The sequence below is a fragment of the Aulonocara sp. 'chitande type north' Nkhata Bay genome, linkage group LG6, assembly GCF_057382095.1.
Source record: "Aulonocara sp. 'chitande type north' Nkhata Bay isolate Kocher_YH1m ecotype deep benthic linkage group LG6, A_spYH_male_GT1.1, whole genome shotgun sequence".
NCBI lineage: Eukaryota > Metazoa > Chordata > Actinopteri > Cichliformes > Cichlidae > Aulonocara > Aulonocara sp. 'chitande type north' Nkhata Bay.
The window spans coordinates 30,218,260-30,243,780 of record NC_141349.1 but is presented as its reverse complement, the minus strand read 5'-3'; the positions used below and the strand labels follow the sequence as shown (position 1 = coordinate 30,243,780).

The 25,521-nt window shown below is 42.4% G+C and overlaps 1 protein-coding gene across 2 annotated transcripts; it reads right to left on the bottom strand.

Annotated features, from left to right (window-relative positions):
• Window positions 1-685: 685 nt before the first annotated feature.
• Window positions 686-25,313, bottom strand: LOC147328081 (myosin-9-like). 2 transcript variants are annotated; one of them, XM_086296226.1, is made up of 43 exons: window positions 25,080-25,313; window positions 21,218-21,408; window positions 20,981-21,121; window positions 20,712-20,868; window positions 20,513-20,540; window positions 19,355-19,448; window positions 18,921-18,941; window positions 17,608-17,700; window positions 16,485-16,548; window positions 15,989-16,087; window positions 15,525-15,668; window positions 14,829-14,924; window positions 14,631-14,707; window positions 14,355-14,549; window positions 13,521-13,694; window positions 13,142-13,315; window positions 12,281-12,395; window positions 11,932-12,122; window positions 11,599-11,720; window positions 10,699-10,768; window positions 10,419-10,579; window positions 10,173-10,281; window positions 9,691-9,822; window positions 9,327-9,533; window positions 9,097-9,234; window positions 8,842-8,965; window positions 8,583-8,754; window positions 8,268-8,480; window positions 7,897-8,041; window positions 7,601-7,807; window positions 7,359-7,463; window positions 6,944-7,096; window positions 6,576-6,824; window positions 6,046-6,258; window positions 5,733-5,945; window positions 5,260-5,421; window positions 4,929-5,057; window positions 4,572-4,660; window positions 4,243-4,366; window positions 2,796-3,004; window positions 2,607-2,715; window positions 2,317-2,489; window positions 686-1,534 (listed from the first exon to the last, which is right to left on the bottom strand). In XM_086296226.1, exons 2-43 carry the CDS (start codon window positions 21,401-21,403, stop codon window positions 1,429-1,431), a joined length of 5,883 nt encoding a protein of 1,960 aa, XP_086152352.1. In that variant the 5' UTR covers window positions 21,404-21,408; window positions 25,080-25,313; the 3' UTR covers window positions 686-1,428. The 2 variants fall into 2 exon arrangements, with proteins under 2 accessions (XP_086152352.1, XP_086152353.1); XM_086296227.1 differs by lacking the exon at window positions 18,921-18,941.
• Window positions 25,314-25,521: the final 208 nt, after the last annotated feature.

Sequence of the window (25,521 nt, the reverse complement as noted above, 5' to 3'; positions counted from 1 at the left end):
TATTTCTGACAATAGCCTCAAGATGGCGCTGCTGTTCCACAGAAGATGAACATTGCAACATCAACAAGGTTTATTTGATATTTTCTTTCATTATTATAGGTTTAGAATAATCACCACTTGCTGAGTATACCAGAGGGACAGCTCTGATTGAGCTGTTTAGAGAAAAAGGTAGTGACGTGTTGAGACGAGCCATGGTCGAGATATATTTGACAAAGGATTTCCAATAGCATAACATGTATTACCAAGAAGCATTATTACAAAATTATCATTGATCAAACCACTTGTGGCAAGTTTAAATGAAAGTAAACTACTTTTGGCAGCCTCCGTTTTCACTGTGCACGTCTGATTTTGTGCTGAAGGCCACAACAGTGAAACGTGAGCATGGTTGGCCAAAATAACGTCTTCCCTGAAGCTTTGCAACTGCTCCTTTGGGTACTTTGAGTACCCAACATGAAGTTGCACAACATTTTGCCCAGAAAAAACAAAACAAAACCACAACACACACACACACCATAACAAAGAGGGAACAATTTGGAAACCCCAAGATTTCAAGTTTTATAATCTGCAGCTTGTCCCACAGAACCTTTCAGTCATTATAAAGTGGACACATGATTACAGAAAGCAGCCCAAAGGCCAACTCTGAATCAACTACAGCTCAAAGTGAATAATCTCACAAGACACAAGATTCAGATGCATTTATTCTCCATTTATTTCATTTAAGGCATTTTATAAAATGTAGAACAGCCTTACAATATTGGCATCAGTGTCCTGTAATTTCTTGATTAATACAGTGGCAGGTATTTACCTAAAATAGGGCAAGTTCAGCAGGTAGAAACTAATGTGCCAATAGAAACCATTTCAGCTGCAAAGCATAGCACAAAACAGGAGACAGATCCAATACATGATGACCCAACACCAGTAAAGTATAAAGCCAGTGCGTGGGGGCTAACCACCTATATTACTGCATTCCACTTAAAGATCTGAACATTTCAGTCGTGTTTGAGTTGGGATTGTGCAATCTGGCTGAGGTATTAACAGAGTGAGGAAGGGCATACAGTACCAACGTTATACTGACACCAGCACAGTGTGAAGCACAAAAACTCCCAGAGTGTCCAAAACTAGCACAAAGTGACAACGTTTTTTTCTCCCCCCCCCATTTAAATCAACACATCAACCTCCATCTCAGATAAACTGGAAGGTTTGTTTAAACAGTGATATGTGTCATGACATACACGTTAAGTAGAAAAATATACTAAGAAAGTTTATGTAAAGCTTTCATAGAAAACATTTGCTGACATGAGTAAGATTTGGCCAAATAGAAATGCATTACACTTAAAGCAGGATGAGGGGAGGGAGGGGATGCAAGGTTACATTTATATGCATTATTTTTGTGGTCCGAATTTCCCTCCTGGCTTCTCGTCCTGCTTTTCACTCAGCTGCACGTTCAGATGATTCACTCGGGAGTCCGCTATCATCGTCGCTGTCCCCAATACGATTCAGGTTATGTCGCAGAGTGTGAGACACGTCTCCACGCCTTAAGAAAAAGGAAAAACCATTAAAACACAAGTGTAGCACTTTTGGATTTTGGGCATCCTTCACTTTGTACTTTAGTCCTGATTGCCTCAAGCTTTAAGAAAATCCTCAATTGTACACTTTCCCATAATGCATAACGTAGCAGGCTTCCTTTAAATGACATTCTGTAAATTCAGCTGCTTTTGACGGCTTTTAATTCTTTACCCCTTAAAGAACTGAGCGGTCTGTGTCATATTTCAGGACTTGCAGAACACAACTGGGTTTGCATCAGAAGTTAGTGAGGGTGGTCTCTGCCTATTCAGCTACCCTTGTAAAACCTAGGAAACTATTCTAATGGGCCTTTTTACTAATCTATACTGAGGCGTCAAAACTCATCATTAAGTGTTCAGCAAGGTCGTCAAATGTCGCCTCAATGGGGCGAGCGCTGCTCAGCTGTTAACCCGAACACACTGTCATTACTAACCATTTGTTTTAAACAGTCCAGGAGAATTTTGTGTGACACATCTCATATCCTGGACTTGTTCTGACACTCTGCATATTGCAAGTTTAAAGTTTCAAGGTTCTTAATAGCAGCCTACAGGATGGTGGACATCGAGTTAGTGCAGCAGCCATGCCTACAATCAATGTAGATTTTGTGCTTTGAATGCACGTGGTCATTATAATGTCTGTACTGTCGGCAAAATGGAATATAAAACAAATTTCCTTTTTGGAAACAAAAGAATTTTCATGTAAAAAAAAAAAAAACAACACAAAAAACATGAGTTCCCCGACAAATGCCACTACCTAAGCTTGCTCTTCAGAGAGGAGACCTCACGGTTCATCGAGTCTGCTGACTCAGTTGCATCATCCAGCTCCCTCTGCAGCTTCCTGCGGTAGGCATTGGCTCTTGTCAACTCCTCCTCCGATTCCTCTAGCTGACGTTTCAGCTGACGCATTCGGCTATTTGCCTTTTCAGCCTGCGGAGAACAGTCAGTGTGGGAACAAGCACATTAGCAAGGAATCAGGCTTAAATATCAGGATGTCTTAGTCCTTGAATAACTTTGAAATTACAAGTAAAGCGTGATTGGGTTAACCTGATCTTTGTACTGATCCATGTTGCGCCTCTCGTCTTCAATCTGTACCAGCACCTCTTTCAGCTTCTTCTCTGTGCGTCTCGTCAGCCTGGAGGCCTGCTGACGCTCCCTGCAGTAAACGAGAGATATGTTGCAGTAGGAAAGCCAATGCAGTATATAAAACAAACTGTCCATTTCATCGCCCCTCACTTTGACTCTGTGTCGAGCTGTTCTTCCAACTGGGCAATCTTGGCCTCTAGGCTGGTGATGGTGAACTTGTACTTGGACTTGATGGTTCCTTCAAGCTCCTGCAGCTTCAGTTTCAGCTCCTTGTTCTGGCGATCCAGCTGTGAGCGAGCGCCCTCCAGCTGCTGGGAGTTGCTGCGCTCTGTGCTCACGTCTGAGGTCAGCTGATCGACCTTGTGTCAGACACACAGGAGAGTTACCGTACTGCTGATAACCACATGCCATATTCTGTAACCAATCCAGTGCCTTCATAGTTAAAGTTAGATGCAATTCAACAATTCAAACTCAGTTTTTCTAAACACTTTACAGATGAATAAACTTGCATAACAACCAACTTTTCACAACTGCAAAATTACCAACCAGGTTAGGCAGGTTTTAAAATGTTGAGGTAAACGCTGGAGTTTCGTGAATGTTGTGGAGTCTTTCATAAACTGTTCATGTTGGGTCTCAGTCTGTGGACATTGTGGAGAACTAAAAATACCTTTGAGTATACATAGACAATAAACTGGACTGGGTTAAAAACACCACTGCACTTTACAGGAAAGGCCAGCATCTTTATTTTTTGGGGCGGCTGAGGTCCTTCAACATCTGTTGGAAATGCTCCGGATTTTTTACGAGTCAGCTGTGGTCAATGCTGTTGCATGCTGGGGGAGGAGGTTGAGGGTCACAGATGCCAACAGACTCAATAAAGTGACCAAAAAGGCCAGTAATATTATAGGGATGGAGCTGGACTCCCTCGGGGTGGTGTCTGAGAGGTGGATGTTGTCCAAGATAAGACAATGCTGAATACCTCCCACCCACTCTATGACGCGCTGGCTAATCACAGGAGCACGTTCAGCGAGAGACTGAGATTACAAAAAGCCCCACTGAACGACACAGGAAATCATTCCTGCCTGTAGCCATCTCCCTGTAAGACTCCTCCATCTAACACACTGCAATAGTTACACCCTTTTGGCACACACACTACAGTAAAGTAGCAAATGACAAAGTTCACAGGTTAGAGTCAAATGTCATACATTCTGCCTCTAATATTCTTGATATTTATTTATAATCACCTCTGTAAATTCTTGATGTTTATAATTAAGTGATTTGTATATATTAGTGCTGTTCTTAACATATTGAATTGTTTAAATATAGTTTAGTCTGTCACTGTTACCATCTTGGAGCAACTGTAACCCACATAATTTTCTTCGGGATTAATAAAGTATTCTGATGATTGATATTGTGGCAGACTCATGAAAGGCAACCCCCCCTTTTTTTTTTTTTTTTAAACCGGTTTTATGTATTCTTAAACCTACTCAACTAAAGTGTTCACTTTATTTCTGTGATAACTGATGACCAATTGAAACACTTAACATTAAATATTTGCCCTACTTATAAAATAAGATGTTAACAATCAACAGGTGTCTACCTGCTGTGTGCTTCTCCTCAGGCGATCATTGATCATTTCAGTGTTGAGCTGTTCCTCCTCGAGTTCCCCTTCGAGCTCGGCTATACGAGCCTCCAGCCTTCGCTTCTCATCAGTCAGCTGAGAACTGCAAACAAATGAGGAAGAGAGAAGGTGACGCTTAATGTGATAGTGTCCCGAGAGAAACGTGTAGCCTGTGCAGGCATAAGTAAGATTCAAAGTTGTTCCTGAAATCTGAGTTTCCATATTTAATTTTACCATTCGTGATCACACACACACACACACACACACACACACACACACACACACACGCGCCAGTATTTCATTCATACATCTTGGTGTTGTTGCCGTTCAGCTCATCCTGGAGCTCATCCCTCTCGGTCTGAGCCTGTCTCTTGAGTTTTTCTGCAGCGGACAGTTCCTGGAGGAAATATTAGGCACAAGTGAAACATACTACAGAGTTACATGTAAACAGTAAGATTGCAACACATTGAAAATGTTCTCAGAGTCATCATTTGCATTAAATGAAGACCCATTCTAGAGTTCTGACTCCAGAAAAGCAGACTGGGATACATAAAGTCATCACTGAGGAAGCTTTGCAAGAAGCGTCTAGCTCTTAAATATCAGTTATGTTGGCTAATTTTCTCACACAGTTACATCACTCTGTAATCGCCATTTCATCTCCATACCTCCTGGGAGTGCAGCATAGACGCCTCCAAGGTCTTGAGCTTCTTCTCACTCTCTTTGGCTTCATTGACAGCTTCATCTCTGGACAAACGAAGCTCATCCAGCTCTCTCATTATATCTTTCATTTGGGCCTGGAGTGTGGACATGAAATGTATTTAAGGTGAACCTTTAAATACAGGCTGTCAGCTCATTTTACAAAAAATTAAAAACTATGACAATGGGTGGTAATTGGTTTTATGGCATCTGTAAGTGTATAATAGTCTAATTTTAGAGTGACAAGTCTCTGTATTACATTCTGTGTTGTGTTTATGGATGCATGCTTGCATATTTTACCTGGAGTTTTTTCAGCTGTTTGAGGGCGTCATCGCGTCCCTTGTTGGCAGCATCGATCTGGGCTTCGAGGTCGGCTAGGTCCGTCTCCAGTTTCTTCTTAGATGAGAGGGCTAGAGCGCGCTGCCTGCGCTCATCCTCCAGCTCAACCTCCATCTCTCGCACCTTCGAGGTTAAAACGGGTAAGAAAGAAATCATGGCTCAGCCAAATATTATATATCTGGAAAGTAATTATTTTGTGACGTGTTGGGGGAGCTAAGAGAGTTCTCCCATCATGCCTTGGGACATGTGCTGCTGTTTAGATGCAGTACCATAAGTGAGTTCGGTTAAGCTGTTTTGTGTAGCACAAGCAAGTGTTTAATAAGGAGCTCCCCCTACCAGCTTGGGGGTCAAACAGCGAGCTCAATCCCTGTGTGGTGCTTTCTTGTAAAGATTCCTCTGCTTGCCATAATATGTTTGTAAATTCTCTGTGGAACCTGTTTAACAAGCTGCTTCCTCCTCTCTTCTCCCTGCTCGTCTCTGGCCTGCAGGTCTCGCTCAAACTGGGTCTTCATGGCCTGCAGGTTGACCTCCAGACGTAGCTTGGCATCTTCTGTGAGCTGCAGCTCATCCTCGAGCTCCTCCAGCTGGATTTTCATCTCCTCCAGCTGCTGCTCCATGGCACGCTTGGATTTCTCCAGGTCATGAACCTGAAGGTGAGCAGTTTGCATTGATAAACAGATTTTGAGTAAAGTGTTGCTCATGACCAACTTCTGCTGAGACAAGTAAAGGACGCCGGCACAGTCTTACATTCTTGCCGACGTCGTCTTTGGACGAGACCAAGTCTTCCATCTCAGCTTTGAACTGTTTGTTGGTTCGGTCCAACTCGTCCTTCAGGGTCGTCATGGTCTCCAGCTCACGAGCCAGATTCAGTGCTCGTGTCTCCTTCTCTCTGGCTTCAGCCTCAGCCTTGTCGCGTTCCTCAGCGTACCGAGTAGAAATACTTTTTTCCTCTGCCAGCATCTAACAGGAGAAGAACAGCAGAAATAAAATGCTTCATTTGTGAAGCAAAAGATCCACTTTCTTCTTCAACTCAAGTGGCTGAGAAATCAGGTTACTCTACCACACCCGTAATATTTTAAAATCGATTATGTGTGAGAGGTACATGACTTTTTGTCAACGTCTCGGTTCTTTACTTTCTCCGTTACTGTGTTGAGCAAACAATCCTTCATACACAACAACAATCCGACTTTATATGCATATTAAAGAAAGAAATATAACCACTAATCACATCTCACTAGGACAGTAGGAAACAGTCTGCTCTTATGGCCCTTTGATACCTGATCAAACTTTTTCTGCTTTTTCTCCAGGTTGGACACGATCTGCCTCAGATGGTCCTGGTCCACCATGAGGTCATCCAGCTCCTGCTGTAAACGGGTTTTTGTCTTGTCCAGTTTGTCATATGCTGCCGTCTTTTCCTCCAGCTGCAGTGTCATGCTCTCCAACTCCCGCTGGATTTTCTTGCGGTTCTCCTCGGCCCCCTCGAACGACGAGGCCTCGTGTTCCAGCTTCTTCTTCATGTCCGCCAACTGAGGCGGGGGAAAAAGAAACATTTGTAGACGTTCTTGATCTGTGGTAACTGAATCAAGGTTACAGCAGAGGAGAAGATCTCTATTGGCTGCTGTGTTGTATTGCATTGTGGACCGACCTGGGTCTGCAGAGTGGAAACCTGCTTCTCCACGTTCTTCTTGTTTTCCTCCCCCTCCTCCAGCATCTCCCGCAGGCTGTTCTGCTCCTCCTCCAGCTGCCTCAGGCGTGTGGAGAGGGAGAGCTTCTGACGAGTCTCCTCTTGAAGCAGCTCCTGTTCAGTGAAGGAAATAGAACAATATAATCCAAAAAGTACAATAACTTATTACTGGTTTGCTCAGGACTTCGACCAGTGATGTCCACCCTGAATTACTTTTATTAAAAATCTTTTTCTTTATACAAAAAAGTAACATGAAATTATTATTTCTGCATTTTCTGTCCTTTAATATAATATGTGTAGCCAAGTTTTATAGCATATAAACTAAAAAAAATAAACCCTTTTCATTAGAAGTAATAATGAATTTTGGCATTTTCACCTGTGCATCCTGCAGCTGAGACTCCACTGAAGAAAGGTCCTTGCTGGATTTGATGTTCTTGCCCTCTGCTGCACTCAAAAGGCTGTTTGCATTGTCCAACTCTGACTAGATATGATAAAAAAAAAAAAAAGAAAAAAAGTCCATTAAATAATAATTCACTTGCAGCTACATCCTCCCCCTGTACAAGCAGTTAAATCAACCTTCTACCCCTTAAATCACCCCTGCCAGATGACTAGTCATACCTGCATCTTTGTTATCTTGTCGGCGAGCTCCTTCCGCTGGCGCTCACTTTCTCCATGTTTGACCTGCAGTTCTTGAACCTGGGTTTCGGCCTTCTTGCGACGGTTTTCCGAGTCCCCCTTACCTTGAGTCAGAGTCTTCAGCTCGATCTGCAGCTCATTCAACTCGCTCTCCAGGGCATGCTTTGTTTTCTCCACTGATGCTTTGTTCTGCAGGAGCAACAAACATCATTTTTATTTTTTTATTTTTTTTAAGATGACTGCTGACACCTCCATCTTCTGACCAGTTTTTAAATAACCTTTTTGGCCTGCTCCAGCTGTTCGTTGAGCTCATCGAATGCCTGACTGTGTTTTTGCCTCATATCGGCCATCTGCTGCTCATGAGCCTTGGCCTCATCCTCGAGTGTCTTCTTCAGCTGGGCAACCTCACTTTCACGCTTGCTCCTGCATGGACAGGAGGAGGAAATAAATGACCAGGAGCACAAATCTCAAACAGTTCGTTTACATTCAGTAACTGATGAAGGGCTATCTTAGTCTTGAATCTCCTAACATACAGACTTGTATTGTTCAAGTAAACATAAACAGACTTAAGGTCCAGAACTTGAAAGGAATCGGTCATCTCATTTTCCAATAAATTGTTGGGTCACATCTATGCAAGCCTGACTGTCACCTCAGCTCCTGCTGTGCTGCAGTGGTATCCAAAGTGTCCTCCAGCTCAGTCTTGAGTGCCTCCAGCTCCTCTCCGAGGTCTCGCCGTTGTTTCTCAGACTTGGACCGTGCCTGCCTCTCCATCTCCAGGTCCTCCTGGAGCTCTGAGATCTGGGCCTCAAGCTCTCTTATCTTCTTCTGGGCCGTGTTCTTGGCTGCAGATTCTTCCTCAATCCTGGCGGTTAGGCAGAAAGAGTTAATAAAACAAAGCCAGTCTTCCTTTTGTTAGTTGGGGTTAGGGTAACCCTACCCTAAATGAAGTAAGTATTGGACTAACCTAGCAAGTGCAGCCAGGAGTTCCTCCTCTTTTTTGGCCAGCTGAGCTCTGAGTTCAGCAATCTGGGCCTGCAGGTCTGCAATCTGGTCATGGAGCTCAGTCGAGTCTCCCTCAAGTTTACGTCGGTTCTTCTCCAACTCCTGGCGCACCTTCTCCTCTTTTCTCAGACGTTCTGCATTAAGAAGAAAAAAAATAAAGTAGGAAAAACTGCAATCGACTCACAGTAGATTCAAAAACAACCTCAATGATAAACACTTGCCCTCCAAATCTGTGATCATGGCTTCATGTTTATTCTTGAGTTTCTGCAAGCTTTTGGACTTCTCTTCCTCCTCAGCAAGGTTTGTGGTGAACTCGGAAACCCTCTCCTCCAGCAGTTTTTTCTCCTGAGGTAAAAATGTATAAAACATATGAACATTTAAATTGTTGTTATTCTGCTGGAATATTTCAGGGTTAAAGAAATATTCTTTGTATTGTGAAATCATCAGTATGGGGATGTTAGCATGATGTACAACACCTTGTTAAGCTTGTTGTTCTGGTCATCCAGCACCATCATGCCCTCCTCGAGTTTCTTCAGCTTGGCATCTGTAGTCACTTTCTCCATCTGGAGCTTCTGCCTGGCTGCTTCCTCCTCATCCAGCTGCTGTTCAAGCTCCTGTATGAACCAATAAATACAAATAAATGATATAACCTTTCCAAAAGAACATTTTGATTTCTCTTAAAGCCCGTCGCCAGGACGTTACAGACCGTGATGTTCTGCTGCATCTTTTTTCTCTCATTTTGCATCTGAACGACCCTCTCCTCCTCTTCCTCCAGGCGAGACTCCATGTCGTGGAGGATTTCCTCCAGCTCCTGCTTCTTGATGGTCAGACGGGATCGCACCTCCTCAGCCTCGGCACAGAGGTCCGTCTCAGCCTGAAGCTGCTCTTGAAGAGCCGATTTCTCTGCATTCAGCTACCAGAGGAGAACAAAGGTTAAATCTCCAAGCTTCAGAAGACTTCTCATTGTGACATGTGTGTTATGAATTTTTTTTATGTTCTCAGTTTAAACTTTGCCACATTCACACAAGAGAAAATTTAACTGATCAAAAAGGTTAATATGCGATTCTTACCTGTTGCTGCTTGGCCTCATATTCTTTGATCAGCTCCTCAGCCTTCTCTTGTTTCTCCTTCACCTTAATCAGCTCCTCTTCCTTGGCCAGCATCTCCTCCTCCTGCCGACTCACCTGCAGCAGAGGCTTCACCTGGAGGAGGGGAGAAGGGAAAAAAAAAAAAAAAAAAAAAAAAAGTGGTTAAATGGCACTCAAGAGAAACTGAAAGCAAAAAGAGTGAACATACCAACACTAAAATAACAAAACCTGATTGGAGACAGTTTGGCAAGTTCAGGTAAACTCTTAAAACTAATTAACTAATTTAATTAATTAAACTTTAAGTTTTCTAAAATAATTAATGTCATTTGTCACACAAGGAGTGGCCTTGAAACCAATCAATCTGGTCTGCTTACGTTTGTCCCAAGTCATATCTCTAACCCCACCCATGAAAAAACAAAACAAAAAAAACAACAAAAAAACAAAACCCAATATTCGTCTGTTACCTTGGTGAAAAGTCTCCACCACTGCCAGTTCCTTAGTTTGAGATAGGCGGCACAGTTTCGCTGGATAACCCTCATGGCTGTCAGCTGCTGCTGCCTCTTGGTGAACGCTCTATAATTAGAATAACAAATAAAGATTACCCTGCAGACCAGATTATGAGAACTGAGTAAGAAATCGCAGCATGCTCCAATGTTGCCCATGTGCAAAGGTGCTAGCTGAAATAAAATAAAATAGCTGATGTCTCATACTTGCGGGCCACATATCCTCTGCACCAGGCCTGGAAGCTGATGATCACATCAGTGATCTTTATGTCCCTCTCCTCCTCCAGGTGGGCCAGGACTCCAGCCCTGAAGAACACTTTGCTCTGACCGATGCGGAACAGGTTTGAGTCGAGCTCCAGGGCTTTGATCTGACAAGCAGAACAGGGAAGTGTTTCAGTGAAACAAAACAAGACTTGTGATGAGTCCTCTTGCTCTTATGATAAATTGAAAGCTTCTACAGCTGATCTATTGATTGTGTTGTTCTTACCATGAGCACACAGGCTTGCTTGCCGTCCATAAATCCCTTTGGAATAGCGGTAGGAGTGAGGATTTCATACCTGGGAGAGAAGATCACCATTAAATCAATTAGCAGATAAAAAGGCTGACACTTTCAGGGTCAAAACTAATCTGTAAAATCAAATCCATGTAATGGAACAAATAGGCTGTTTTTTCTGTCCTTTCCTGTTTGGAAACCCCCCCCAAAATAAAGTGTACACAACAAAGTGTTGTGTACTTGACGTGTTGAGTGTGCAGAACTAAATGGGACATCCTGAACACTTCTGATTAAAATCGAATGTAGATCATTTATTTTCAAGTTTGTGACCTACGTATGTTGTGAGACTGGTTCAGTTTGTTTATTTGCAAGAAAACTAAGAATAAGGATTTGTATGTAGATTTGACCAGATGTGTGGTTTGCTCTAGTTTACATTTTTAGTTTTTGCACTGCAAGATAAATTAATATAACCATTTCCTAAAGGGGAGATATTTTCCCCAATTGCACATTAAATAAATAAAAATCAAGTTGTTGCCTCAAGTTAATGAGAAAATAATTTGGAGATTATTTAGCATTCGGACTGCTGTTGTTCTACTTAGACACTGAGGTGGTTTAATTAGGATATCAACATTTACAGCATTTAAAGAATGAATACAATTTAAATAACAGCCCATCATTCTTGTATGAAATGCCCTCATGGGAGAGTTTATTTAGCAGTGGGGAAAAAAAATGAGCCTAAACCTCTTATATAAATGTATAAAAAAAAATTTAAAAAAAGATGACAGAAAAACAAACAAAAACAACAACAAAAAAAAAAAAAAACCCCACAATCTGCTGTTTTGGGTTTGTTTTTTTTGTAAAAAAACAAAAAAAAAAAACAAACAAAAAACCTACCTCTGTCTGAACTCCTGGAAGACGATGCGGTTGGGGAAGCCCTGTCTGCAGATCCGAATCCCCTCCAAGACTCCGTTACACCTGAGCTGGTCCAGAACCAGGTGAGCTTCCAGTTTCCCAGCCTGGAGGAAGAAACGATTGAAAAGATGGATTCATGTGTTCCGTCTATTAATCCTAGAAATGCTGTCAGTTTCACGGTTCAGATAAACAGGCTCAAGTTGGCAGATGCACATGATCAGTTTTAATCACGACACGTGACTGATGCAACAGTCTATCTGCACCTGCAGTGCTGAGAAATTCATCGAGTGTGGCATCAGTTTGTTTATTCAGTACCTTCTTCTCGTGGTTCGGGATGATGCAGCGGACAAAATTGGGGTTGGTGTTTCTAAGGGTGGTCATGAGGTTAGTCAGCTGCTCCTTGTAAAGCTGACCCACGGTGCGGAACATACCCTTTCGAGTTTTGAACGCACCCTGCGCAGAGTCCGACATTCCTGCCACCTTATCCAGGCCGACGATACGATCCACTGTTAAGATGCACAGAGCACAACTGAGTTCAGCTGTGTTGATCATTGTGTGACTTGGCTCTTAATGGTGCTGACACTAGTGAATCTAAATTTTTATGCCTCACACTCAAAGAACTGGGCCTCTTGGATACACAGATAAAGTCAGTCACATGACCTACCATCTCTCCACAAGTCAGAGGTAAACTTGTCTGTAGACTGGTTGAGCAAAGTGGCCACACACTCATTCAGAGGATCCATGTTCTTCATCAGCCATGCGTTTGCCTTGTAGTCCACCTGCAGGAGACGGATGTAAAACACAGGATGATCAGCAACCTCGGCCTTATTTTTAAGTTTGTGCTTCAAATGCCCCATTTTATATAGAACCTGATGCTTTGCTGCAATGAATAAATCATGCACCTGGTAAACGTGTTTTTGTATTCCGCGACCCTGAACTGGATAAGCGGTTCAGAAAATACACTGATGGATGAATGCTGTGTGGGCTGTCATTTTGCTGCCATCTAGTGGCACGTAGAAAGTACATTACTCAAGTTGTGACCTTAATATTTTTCCGTTTTATTTATAAATCCCCAAGTTACAGCTGCCTAAAGGTGCTTTGTGTTGCAACAGGAAAAAAAAAAAAAAAAAAAAAAAAGCCAAATAATCAGATGATCTACGAGAAAACACTCTGCGACGGTGGGAAGGAAAAACTCCCTTTCAAAAACTGGAAGAAACATCAAAGTGACCGTCATCTGACTCAAATACAGCGTTAGAGTATCTGAAAATTACACTCATCATTTAAGAATAGCAAAGTAGTAAGGAGCCGGAAATACATGGACAAAGTAAACTTATAATACATCACTCCCAAAGTAGTTTGTATACTTGTGAGATAATACAGCAACAGTGATTTCAAGGCTTATTTACAGGTTCAGGAACAGAATTTATAAGATTTCAGTTACTACTACTAAAAATGTTGTTGTGTATCATTTATTTATTAAAATTAATACTAATTAAGACTAAATTAAAATGATTTCACATCTGACCTTTCCAGCATAGTGAATGATGCAGAAATCTGCATCATCCTTGAGTTTTTTGGGTTTCTGGAACTTGGGGTGTGAGCCCTGCTCCTGAGACACCTTCTCCACAAACGACTTGTCAGTGGCTTTGGGGAACCAGCACTCTTCATCCAGCAGGGCCAGGATACCAGGAGGACTGGCCTGTAACACACACAAACACACACACACCTCAGAGGAATCCACTTAATCATGAAGTTTGGTTTCCATGCCACAATTATTGCACAACTGTTTGCTGTGAAGAACGTAAGCGGAAATTTCTGCAGAACACACGTAATTAATCAGAGGCGTCGCTCCAGGTTAAGACAGTTACTGCCGGAGGAGGAATGACAACTATAAGCTAACATACAGGTTTTTCAATGAGGTCGATGCAGGGCTGCAGGTCGAGGCCGAAGTCTATGAAGCTCCACTCGATGCCCTCCCTCTGGTACTCCTCCTGCTCCAGGATGAACATGGTGTGGTTGAAGAGCTGCTGCAGCTTCTCGTTGGTGTAGTTGATGCAGAGCTGCTCAAACGAGTTCAGCTGCAGGGGGAAAAAGGAAAAAAAGAAAAAACCCCCACAAAGGACAGAGTCGTTTCAGTAAATGGAAAATAAAACATTTTTCCCTTGTAGAAATAAACTGATTATTTTTTAAATAATTTACATTTATAATATTTATGCTGAAAAATCATGAGGTTACACAGCTTGAATTGCTAAACCTGGTGTAGTATAGAAGTATATACACAAGTTAAATCTTTCGGCTGCTCCCTTTAAGGCTCACCACTGCAGATCCTCTCCTACTCCCAACCCTCTGCATGTCCCTCCCTACATCCATGAAGCTTTTGTGTGGTCCTCCTCCTTTTCTCCTACCTGGCTGCTCCATCTTTAACATCCTTTTGTCCAGTATATTCACCATCCCTCATCTCTGTGTCCAAACCACTCAGCCTGGGCTCTCCCTCTGACGAACTCATTTGTAATCTTGACTGTTCTGCTCACCCCCGATGAAAATCTGAGCATCTTCAACTTGTAAACCTTCCCTTTCACTCTCACTGCTATCATGTTACAGAAGTTGATTGTCCCTTGTTTCGGCTGGTGGATCCCTGGTATTTAAACTCATGTGCTTGTATTATTTTGATTGAACTTTCCCTCTCCTCTCTCTGCAGGATGCAAAATCAAACAGACAATATTTAAGTCTAAATGTACCTCAAAGATCTCAAATCCAGCGATATCCAAGATACCAATGAAAGAGGCTCCCTGCCTCTTGGTCTTATCCAAGGCCTTATTGATTCTCATGACCAGCCAGCGGAACATCCTCTCGTAGGAGGCTTTGGCCAGAGCCTCGACTGCAAACTCGGCCTGCTCCTGAGTCTGGGCCTTCTGCACATAGTCCCTACCAACCTGGAGAAAGGAACAGGACACATGTGGATGAAATGTGTTCCTAAAATGACATGACACGACAACAATCACAGATTTTCAGACCTTGATTCTTGGAGACAAGATGGCTCGTGTGAAGTCGGTCACATTGATGCCGAGTAGGTGGCACACTTTCTGAGCAGCTGGGGGTGAAACATGGGTATCATATTGGAGCATGCAAAGGTTGATGCGTGAATGAAATGGCATGCAGCTGAAGGCACGCATAGAGGACAAGACGATGATGGTGTGTGTAAATGCGTATACCGGTGTCATCGGGCAAGGAGGCCTGGTCAGAGTTGCGCTCCTTTTTGAAAGTCATGTTCCCCAACTGCAGCACGGCAGACACCAGCTTCAACAGGCCTGACCAAGAAACAAAAGTCAATGTCAGCATGTCTGGTCACCTCGCAAATTAAAAACACCCAAAAGATATTCGGACTTATCTGGGAAATCAAAGGCATAACTAGAACGCAATTTTTAAACCCTGCGCTGTAACCTTACACATAACCTGACGTCCACCTCCCGAGACACATCAGGTCGACCCAGCCCGCAACAACTGAATGGTGTAGGAGTCCACGGTGTAAGGTTGTTCAGACTAAAATTAACCTTGAGTTGTATAAGTAGTATGTCTACTCTATACACGACTTAACCCAACTTCCCAAAGCTTTTCTAGCCTTTCCCAAGTTTGTGCAACAGCATCATGGTGATGTCACACCAAATCACATGCATTAAAGTCTTTTCTTGAACTTGTCACCCATCTTATTTAAACATAAAATAGCATTTCTTTGGAATTTAAAATAAATGCCTAAAAATGTGAGATTTGAGAAACAAAACAAAAAAAACCCACAACACCACCACCAGGTAAGACGTGTGGAAAACCTTAAAAAGCATTATTAAAATCAATTAGTCACAAAATTAACTTGCAGACTAACCGATAGTTAAAATAAACAAAATTATAAGTACCAGTTATTTCTTCATCTGGGATGCTCATGATGTTAAAGGCCTCCATGGTTTCGGCGTACAGGTCTTTGTCCTGCTGTCCAGGAATGGTCACATGTCCGTTGGACAGGAAACGGTACTTGCTGTAATCCTCCAAACACAACTCCGCTGGATAATAACGAGAAGGAGAGACAGATTTATTCACCAAGTACTCTTCATTTTATTTCTGTAAAGCTGAAGATTTGGGCCTTGCATTGGCTCAACCGCAAACAGAGCTCTGCAGTCGCAGTGGCTGTAACGACGGAGTGAAGAAAAAGTGAAGCTCCATCATCGCGGCCCAAGTCGGCCATTTCTGATGCATTACTATGAGTTCTTCATAGATTGCAGTGATTAAAAATTTAAAGCACATGCAGCTGGCAGGGCTGGCACAGTGACTTGGCTCTGTGCAGCCTCTCATTACATTCAGAGAAAAGGGTTTCAGTGCTCACAGCGCAGCTTCTCCCCGGCTCCCGTCAGCATGTAGTAGAAGATGTGGAAGCCCCTCTCGTCTTTAGCTTGTCTCACAGCTCGAGACTTCTCCAAAAGATCTGACAATTCAATCAAGGACAAAACATCAAAAGGAAGAGCAGCAGCACAGCGTCATCTATAAGAAAAACCAGTTCATGGTAAAGTGATTAATTTAATCTGTTTGGCACCTTTGAAGCCCTCAGATTTTATTCATCACTTTATCTGAACTTCAGTCCTTTTCTTACAGGAAGGCCAAATGTCCAGACTACTTTTAATGATGCATAAATCAGAACTTAACAGGTGCAAGGTTTGGCAAAGAGCAGAGACCCCTCCAGAATTTTTACATTTGTGAGGGTGGTCAGTGCCCCGCTTGGCTCACCGTCAATGCCGCCCCTGGGAAAGAGGTGTAAGAGTTCACGGGAACATTAGCTCTTCTTTTCAGATTAGGCCAGAAGAAATCAAGTTTTAAAAGGATACAAGTTTCAATGTTGGCTCCAACGATGTAACCATTGACATCAAAGTTGATCCTGATGAATTTTCCCTGAAAAAGATTTTTTTATAAATCCACCACAAAAAGACATTAAGTCAATTTTCACCAAACTTTTATAGACTTTGTCTGAAAAAATCAACACATTTGGACCAAACAGCAGGAACTTCTACTCAGGCAGCATCTTTCACCAGTGTGAGATCCAAGGTGGACCATTTCCTGGTAGTTGTATAAACATGTAGATAACCTTTTGTAGCTCAGATTCTTTCAAAGTTGATATTTCTATTGTAAGTACTATTTAAGAAATACAACTACAAAAAACAAAACAAAACAAAAACTACACTATTGGAGGGTTTTTTTAATTATTTGTTTTGGTTATGCATGTTTATTTGGGGATTTGGTGTTTTGGAGGGAATAATTTTATCGGACAGAAATAAGTGTCTTTACTGCACATGTGACAATAAAACTTTAAAAAAAAAAAAAAACCAAAAAAAAAACTGATGTGCACCACATTTAAAAAACAAAAAACAAAAAAACAAAACGTGACTCTTAAATGTCAATGTGATTCTCCCAAAATGTGTCCTGAGTTTATGACTGAAAAGATTTAAAAACCCTGGTTGTGTCTACCGATTTCCCGGTCATCCGGGTTGCAGTAGTTTAAGTGCTTGAAATGAACGACGTTCACACATTACACTGTTTCAAAGGAGTGAATGAGGCCATCTAGGTCCACTGTGAATGAGCATCACTGAACAGCAGCTCTCAGATCTACGACGGAGTCTTGAAATCTCTTCCCCACTCACACCTTGGCTCATGTGACCCTTAATGACTTGAATGTTTACAGGGTGGGTGGATCGGCAACTCTCAGGACTTGGTATCTAACTTGCGTTAATTATCTGTGACTCTCCATCAGTTTTTAAAAACTGAAAAGACCTCCTGGATCAGAGGAGAAACATCTTTAAGAACTACAGACAGAAGTCCGGATGCCTTCATTTCAAGCACTTTTGCATTCATCCTAAGTGTCAAGGCAGAAAAAGTTGGGTTCAAACAGCAAAAGCTACCTTTTCAAAGCTTGTTTTGAAAATTTAAAGAAAATAGAAAAAGAGCAGCTCTTACAAATCTTGAGGAGTTGTCATTCTTTACAGTCTTTGCGTTGCCAAAGGCCTCCAGGATTGGGTTTGCTTGCAGCAGCTGCTTCTCCAGTTCCCCCTGACAGAGAGAAGTCGGAGCCACAACACAGTTGGATTTAGTGGTTTAATGTGACACTCAGATGGACGCTGGTTAAGCAAGCGCAAGTTTAGACCACTTTTCCTGCAGCTCTGTGGCTAGCGAGTGGAAAACAAGTGTGCAGCAACTTATTTACTTTATTATAAACAATTGTGTCTGCACAATTAAAACAACACCCTCAGGAAAAGGCATTATTACACACACTCCTGCACATTCCAGCACACATTCCCACTGCACAGCAAGCCCGCTCAAGCACAAAATCCCTGTAAGATTTTCTGTCCATGCATGCACAAACAAGGGATCACAAGCAGCACACATGCAGGTTAGTCAAAAACCCCAAAAGGAAATGCAGGTAGATTCCAACAATCTGTATACAGTCACACAACAATGACAAATCGCAGCAACTGAGCAAACAGAGAGAGAGTTTTTAAAAAAAAAAAAAAAAAAAAAACTGCTGCTGGGTGGAGTGGGAAATGTTTGTCTCGTTTCCCTTTATTTCCTCAAACCACAACAGATTCTTTAATGTGAATGAAATTTTTATTTTTGCAGTGTAGCCGTCTTTATCATTAGGCAAAAACTGAACCCAAATATAACGAGAATCAGTGAGAAAGTGCAGCACTGGAAGGAGCGAAAAGAAAAAGTTATTGGCCTTTGTGGATTAGGTTTTTTAAAATTTGCTTTAAGTTTTTGGAACAAATTGCTGAGTTGTTGATCATAAACATCTGGTTAATTAAAAATGTAATCAATAAAACTCAAATTTGTAAAATAATATTCAGTTGAAACCATCAGAGTGGCCTCGATTGGAAGTTACTAATCTTAATCTTATCATTTTACACCCTGTACACAGCCAACTATAAATACAAAATATGGAAAGTGCTGTTTTTAAATGGGAAGTTTTGTGCATTCCTGCTTGGTAAAATTGTGTTGTTATACAGCTGAAACTAAGATGAAATAACATGTTTTGTGGGTTTGCAGTTTCCACATGCTTTAAGTCTTTTTCCAAAGCTAACTGCTTGATCTTAATGAAGATACAAATGGTCTTTCCTCAGCCAGAAAGCACATTTCCCCAAGCTGCTCCTTTGAAGCCATTATAATGGTTAGTTTTGTGTAATCTTGAATGCATTTTCTTCAATGTGAAGAAAACAAAACTGGTTAGTAGAGAAAACTTAAGTGGACATTTATGAGGTCATAAATGAACTCACATGTGACAACACAGCAGAGCCCTGGAGAAAAAGTAGAAAAAAAAGAAAAGAAAGTTGAACATATTTGATGCCATCTTCAGTGCAAGTATTACATGACTGCAGAGGAAACCTGCTGTCACCTGGTGACTCAAGAAATGATTAATTAAGCAGCTCGTGTCCGGTCCTGCTGAATAACCTACATTTAACATGAGTAGTACATGAACACACACGTGCACAAACACATCTGCGTTCTGCTTCAGCTGGAGCCGCCGCAGAGGTGAGGCGGGCACGTCGAGGCCTGAAATAGGAATGCGGTCGCACACAGCTTCCTCGAGTAAATCACGTTAAACAGATGGACTAACAAGGAAATCTACTGATACTTGATGTCAGAAGAGGGGAGGGAGGACCAGGTAATTCAACGTTTGTGCAAAAGGAAGCGACGATGATTTACTAACCTGGTCTTTTTTGGACTTGAAGGATGAGGCGACATGAGCAAGATACTGAATGACTTTCTTGGTGTTTTCTGTTTTTCCTGCTCCTGACTCCCCACTGCAGCAGAGAGATTTACACACATGCATTATGATTAATTTAGAACTGATAACTGACGTAAAAGCAACAACAAGACAGAAAAATATCAATTTGCAGAAATTTAAGTAAATACTGATGCAGTTTGAGGTTAAAGTGATATAAGATGGAAGTCTATGGATTTATATCAGCATAACCTCAAGGCATAAGACATTTATTTAATAAAAACTAAGCCAAAATGCAGAAGCAGTGTGTGAAAAACTAAAGCACACCTTTGCTGCTTGTACAGGAATTAAGATTGTAAGTAGCAGCCAGGTGCCGCTATTTAAATGCACTTTATTGACCGATCATCAGAGAGTGTTGAGCGCCTCTGTAAAAGCAGAAGTTTCGAGGGTTTGCAGGTCTGACGCATTCAGATGAGTCATTGTGGTGACGACGAGGAAAGACATCAGCAGCGATTTTAGAGAATCAGATGCTGCTGCCTGTCAGCGTGGGGTTATACGGTCATTTCCAAACAAAGCATTCAAAACTGACAATCTTCCCAGGAGAGTCTGTTTGCTTCAGACTTTAAGACAGCTGTGAATAAACTAATGCCCACAAACCCCAGTGACTGTGGGGTGGACTTTTCCACGCTCTGCTTCTGTGTGTCATGTGCTTTGTTTTATTTCACGAAGTCTTGACAGGTGCACCATCAACTGAGGTAATGACAGTGTTTTTATGGCCTTTGGAGTCTAGAACAATCAAATAATTTAGTCAAGTGTCTAATGGAAGACCTCCTTAAGCTTTACTACAGTGTTAGCATGAAGGAGGACACACTTCTAAAAACTGAGACATCAAATTTAAAAAAAAAAAAAAAGAAAAAAAAAAAGCTTAAAGTTTTGCTCTGAAAATGAAACTCCTAGACTAAATATTAGGCACTGGATATAATGCATGATGTCAAACTTTCCGCTACAAGGAAGAAAAAAAAGAAAAAGAAAAAAAAAGTAGCGCAAACAAAGGGGGGGGGGGGGGGGGGGGATGATGCAATGATTGTAATTTGTTTTTGCAAAAACATAAAAAAAATGAACAAAAAAAAGAGAAAGACTTGCGTGCAGAGGATGGACTGATCTTCACGATCTGTAAAAGAGAAAGATGAGACTCCAGATCAGAAACTAAGGTGAAGTGTGTGACATTTTAGACATTTTTTCCTTAAGCATGCCAATAAATTTCTAATTACATCTTTGTACGGTACATCATTGACCTGATGGAGTATGGACGCGTTTAAAACTAATTTTACAGCTGCCTTACCCTGCATCATGCTCCTGTAGGCCGTGTCTGTGATGGCGTAGATGTGAGGGGGCATCTCGTGCCTCTTCTTGCCCTTGTACATGTTCACGATCTCCTCGCTGTAGATGGGCAGGTGTTTGTACGGGTTGATCACAACGCAGAAAAGGCCGGAGTACGTCTGCGCGAGAGACAACACGAGACCAATCAGTCGACGAGGAGCAGCAGCAACATCGATTTCAGGAAGATCGGCGACATTAAAATGCAACAAAAACAGATCCCTGCCCACTCACATAGATGAGCCCGGAGTAGTATCTCTCCTTGAGGTTGTGCAGCACAGAGGCCTCGTTCAGGCAGGTGAGCTCCGCCATGTCCTCCACCTTGTTGAATTTGGGTGGGTTCATCTTCTGAATGTCATCCTTGTTGAATTTCACCTGAGATTAACAGAAGCAGAGTCAGGCTTGCTGAACAAGGCTGGGACAGTAAAAAGTACACACTGCAACACAGGCTTGTTGATTCTTCAGTTTCACCTTCTTGCCAGAGTCCGTCAGCTCCACCATGCACTCGTCTCCCTTCTCCTCTTTGATGGAGCCGGCCTCAAAACCCATCTTCTCACTGGGGACCCACACCAGCTTCTTGGTGGCCCAGTCGGCCTGAGCCAGAGGGTCGGTCAGCGCACTGCGGTCCCCATACAGGAACTTGTCTGCATCAGTCATGGTAGCTTTTAAAAAAACAAAACAAACAGAACAAGAGGATTTTAACAAATATCAAAACACTGTGACAGTCTGATCTTTCACATTTTACAGACAAGAGCACTGAAATTATTGGGGCAAAAAATAAATTAAAAAAATAACTTTCTGTGAGAATTAAAAATACCTCCTTACAGAGGGGTACGCACATTACTTTACAGCAGCCGTTTCTGTGAGATTAAGGGCTAGAGATATGATGCGCTGGATTATTTTGACAGAATTTCTTGCAGGTACAGCGAACAAACTCTTGAGTCTCGAATCACAAGCTCCCAGAGACTCTGCAGAGTTTACCAACCTCAAAACCACAGTCGAGGCAAAAATACAATTTAAAATGCAGATGACTCATGAGTCCAAGTCATCTACACAGCCTGTACAAAAAACTCCATTTATTGTTGTGCAAGATTTAAGACCATCGAAGTGACTGTGCACGTTTGATTCATTGAAAGATTTCTACATAAAGGCAGGCTTACGACACTGAACGCAGTGTGTTCACAGTGGCAGCTTTGTTGCACGTCATCCTTCCTGTTGTCTCTTTTGTGTTGTAACTGAATTAAAGACACAAATGAGATAACTCTGAGTAAATAAAAATATTCAGATTAATGATTCAGATCAGACCACCAATACTGAGGACTGTGCTACCTCATCTTATGTGTGTGCGTTTGTGTTCTTTTTGAAGATGATGAGAACTGCACCACAGGTTTGGACATCTGCTCTGCAGCTGTTCCCCGCAGTGTCATTATGACCATGTAGCCTCTTTTCCTGCAACCACCTTTAACTTTAAACCAGAGCTGGGACAGCCAATCAACCCAGATACTAATGTCAGGATCACATTATTGACCTGAGGCTCATCGCAGTCAGACAAAATGATTAATCTCTTTTCAGCTGTGCTCTGTTCTACGACTGCTTTTATTTTTCTACCTGTCCATCTTTTGTTCCCCATCAGGCCCGCATTCCTTCCTCACCAACTCATTACACAGAATTCCACAAATTCCCGACTCCTGCTCATCATCCGTGACCCTCTGTTCCAGCACAGGTGATAAATGTGCAGCTATGCTGCTCTGTGTAGAGCCTATATGTAAAAAGCCTGACGGAGGTCTGTGGACGGACGCTTTTGCACTCAGAGTGGTAGAAAGGAATGTCAGAGCAAGTCTGGACAGGTGGAGAAATGTGATTATTCCCCAGCCACACCCTGGAGAAGTACTCGGGGCTGCAGAAAGAAAAAGAAATGCCCTGAAAGACATTAAAAACCTAAATAAATAATCAACTGGATGTGACCTTGCCAAGAAAATTTGCACATGGTGAATGCAAATTAAAGTTATTGACAGCCAGTTTTTCCCCCCCATTAAAAGAGTTTGTTCAGATGAACATATAATCTTTTACTTACAGCTTAGAGCTTTGAGTCGTGCCCACTAAACAACAGTTTCATTTTCTGTCAAGAAAAAGGCACGTCTGTGACTGAAGCGTGCAACAACTCCACTTTGTTGCACAAAAGAGACAAACCAGCACTGATAAAAGGAGATGATAAGCTTCTCATAGATCAAACTATTTGGAACCAGTTCTCACCCCTGATGTTCAAAGCCTTTAGATGACTTAAGCTAGTGGAACATTTCCCCTTCCTGAAGTCATATTAGAAAAATCAAACATTAGAAAACCAATGTTTCAGCTGCATCACGCAGGCCAGAAATGACTGAACTCCAAGCAGAGAGGTCGGGAAAGAACTCAAAACATCAGACTCAGTGTAGATACTGTAGGTAGAAGATAAAGTTTTCCACACATCAACACCATCCTTCACCGATTAAGGATATAAATGCAGGTCGGTTTTATCGAATGATCCTGAAATGATAAGTTGGGCTGTAAGAGCGTTCATCATGAGCGCAGCCTGCACACCCTCGATGCTGAGACTCATTCAGAGGAGCCGACGTCTCTTGGATCAGAGGGTGGATGATGCAAAAAACAGCAGAGCGGTGTGTGTGTTTGTTTTTGTGCAGAGATAAAGGCACAGATAGAGTGTGCGAGTGCGCTTAGACTGAGGGATAAAAGGGATCAGTGGACAAGGTGTCATCTGTGTCTCTCCTAAGTTCATTATGTGCTCAAAGTCTTGAAGATAAGTGGGGGAGGAAGAGGAACACACTGACATTTCCTCTGCTTTAATTCAGGACTGAAATCCTGCAGAGCGTCGTGTGCGTGAAGCTAAGCTATGACGGCTAAAGTCTTTTATTCTAAACTTTTTAGATTCACATGCATGCGGCTTTTTTGATGAAGCCACCAACAGGCCAACTTCCTCAGGAAGTTGCACACAGTGCCTTTGCACATTTTGACACGGTGGAACAAAATAACAAAATGAGCTACTTCAGTATTCTCTGTTCCTTTTATAATTAAAATCCAAACATTAGCTATCGTAAGCCGTGTCCTGGTGAACCTCCGCTGAGGTCGGGATGAAGCTTGACCACATCTGGAAACAGATCCACCCTCAAACACAGCACATGCTCTCCCATTGTCTGCAAGGGCCCGTTTAATCCACCTCTAGTGTTCTTCATCACGTTTTCAGCATCTCCTCCACTCGCCTGCTCTCTTTTGTTCTTGGCCGCAAGTCAATCCCGGCTTTATCCGGGCTTCTGTGGCTCTTACCTAACACAGAACACGAGTCCTGTCGTCTGAAGCCTGGCTGGTGATACGAGGCCGGTGGGGTGACAGACTGAGGAGGAGATGTTGTTGAGAATTGTTTAAAATGTGACTGCAGTCACAAGATGTTTGATATGTGAAACGATCGTGGCTGGAAGATGTAGATGGACGAGTGAAAAACAGGTCAAAACAGAAAAGTCAACTTTAAGCCGAAGATGTTTTGCATTTCACTTTGTGTAACAGGCAGAGAGCTGACTGACACTGAGGGTGAGATGGCATTTTTTTCTGCAGGACCTTGGCTGATTTTGTGGTCACAGTGAAGTTTAATTACAAAAGAGGAAGAATTGATTATGATCAGCAGCCGGTTTTTGCAAGATATGCCCTTCATACAATTTAAAAAAAAAATTTCATGTGCTGCTGCACTGCTCTTTGTCCTCTTTGGTGTCTGCTCTCCAATTTTGTGCCCTGCAGACAGACATAGCAGCTGGGTGTGTGCAGTTTGTTACATGAAGGAAGTCAAACAACTGATCTTGTGCAACAATGACAAAAACTGCATTAAACTCTGTAAAAAAGGCAAACATGAGCTCTCGGTACCTCAAATTACTTCAAATTGTGTTTGTGCCATATTGTCATCGTCATCACTTCATGCAGCCTTCCACTCAGTTCATACAGGCCACCAAAATAAAACTTAACCCACATGAAGTTTATTCAGCTGTTTGAGGCTAAAGTTCTGAATTATTGTGAAGGTTTAAAGCCCGTCGAAGTAAAGCTCTCTGATTGTTGGTTTCACAGGTGTGAGAACACAAACACGTCTGCAAGCTCGCGTCTCAGCCAACAAATACAAAAAAGTCACTTTAAATTGTTGTAGAAATAATTCCGCAGTCAATGAGACGATAATGGAGCACGCGCTTCACCTGACGAGAGAACCTGCCCAGGTGTGAGCCATTACATATCTTATCTCTTAATTTCTTACTTTGAAGTCTTCGCTATCTCTCTACCTGCAGGAAACGAGGTGACACACCTGATTTTCAGCTACAGGCACTGCAGGTGTGATGAGTCGCCTTCCTGCGTTCGTGTTTGCAGCAGTCCTCCTCCACCACCTCCTTCTCGACACCTTCACAAAACAAGCAGCTGCTCAGGAGGGGCCACAAGAACACCACCTCTCCGCTCCTCTTCGTCGCGTCTTCAGCCGGCTGTCCGCTCCGTCAAGCGCTCCTGCTGCTCAGGCGTGGATCAGCGAGGATGCGTCGACTCCACCTGGGATCGGCCCAGTTTTATTTTTCGCAGGTAAGCCAACGGCCCCGCCCCCTCCTCGCGCGGTGTTCAAGTGCTCCACGTAAAAACGCGGACTTGCGAGTCGCTCTGAATCAAAAAGAAAGAAATTTGCTATTTTACAACCCGGATGGAATTTTTTTTATAAAACAAACAAAGTGCATAAATCATAAATGTTGATAATGAAACAG

Excerpts from the sequence above, each read along its gene's own strand:
- LOC147328081 (XM_086296226.1), bottom strand. The coding sequence starts at position 21,403 with ATGACTGATGCAGACAAGTTCCTGTATGGGGACCGCAGTGCGCTGACC. Across the intron at positions 7,464-7,600 it reads ACAAGATAACAAAGATGCAG|TCAGAGTTGGACAATGCAAA; the intron begins GTATGACTAGTC and ends TATCATATCTAG. Across the intron at positions 5,946-6,045 it reads AAGACGACGTCGGCAAGAAT|GTTCATGACCTGGAGAAATC; the intron begins GTAAGACTGTGC and ends GCTCACCTTCAG.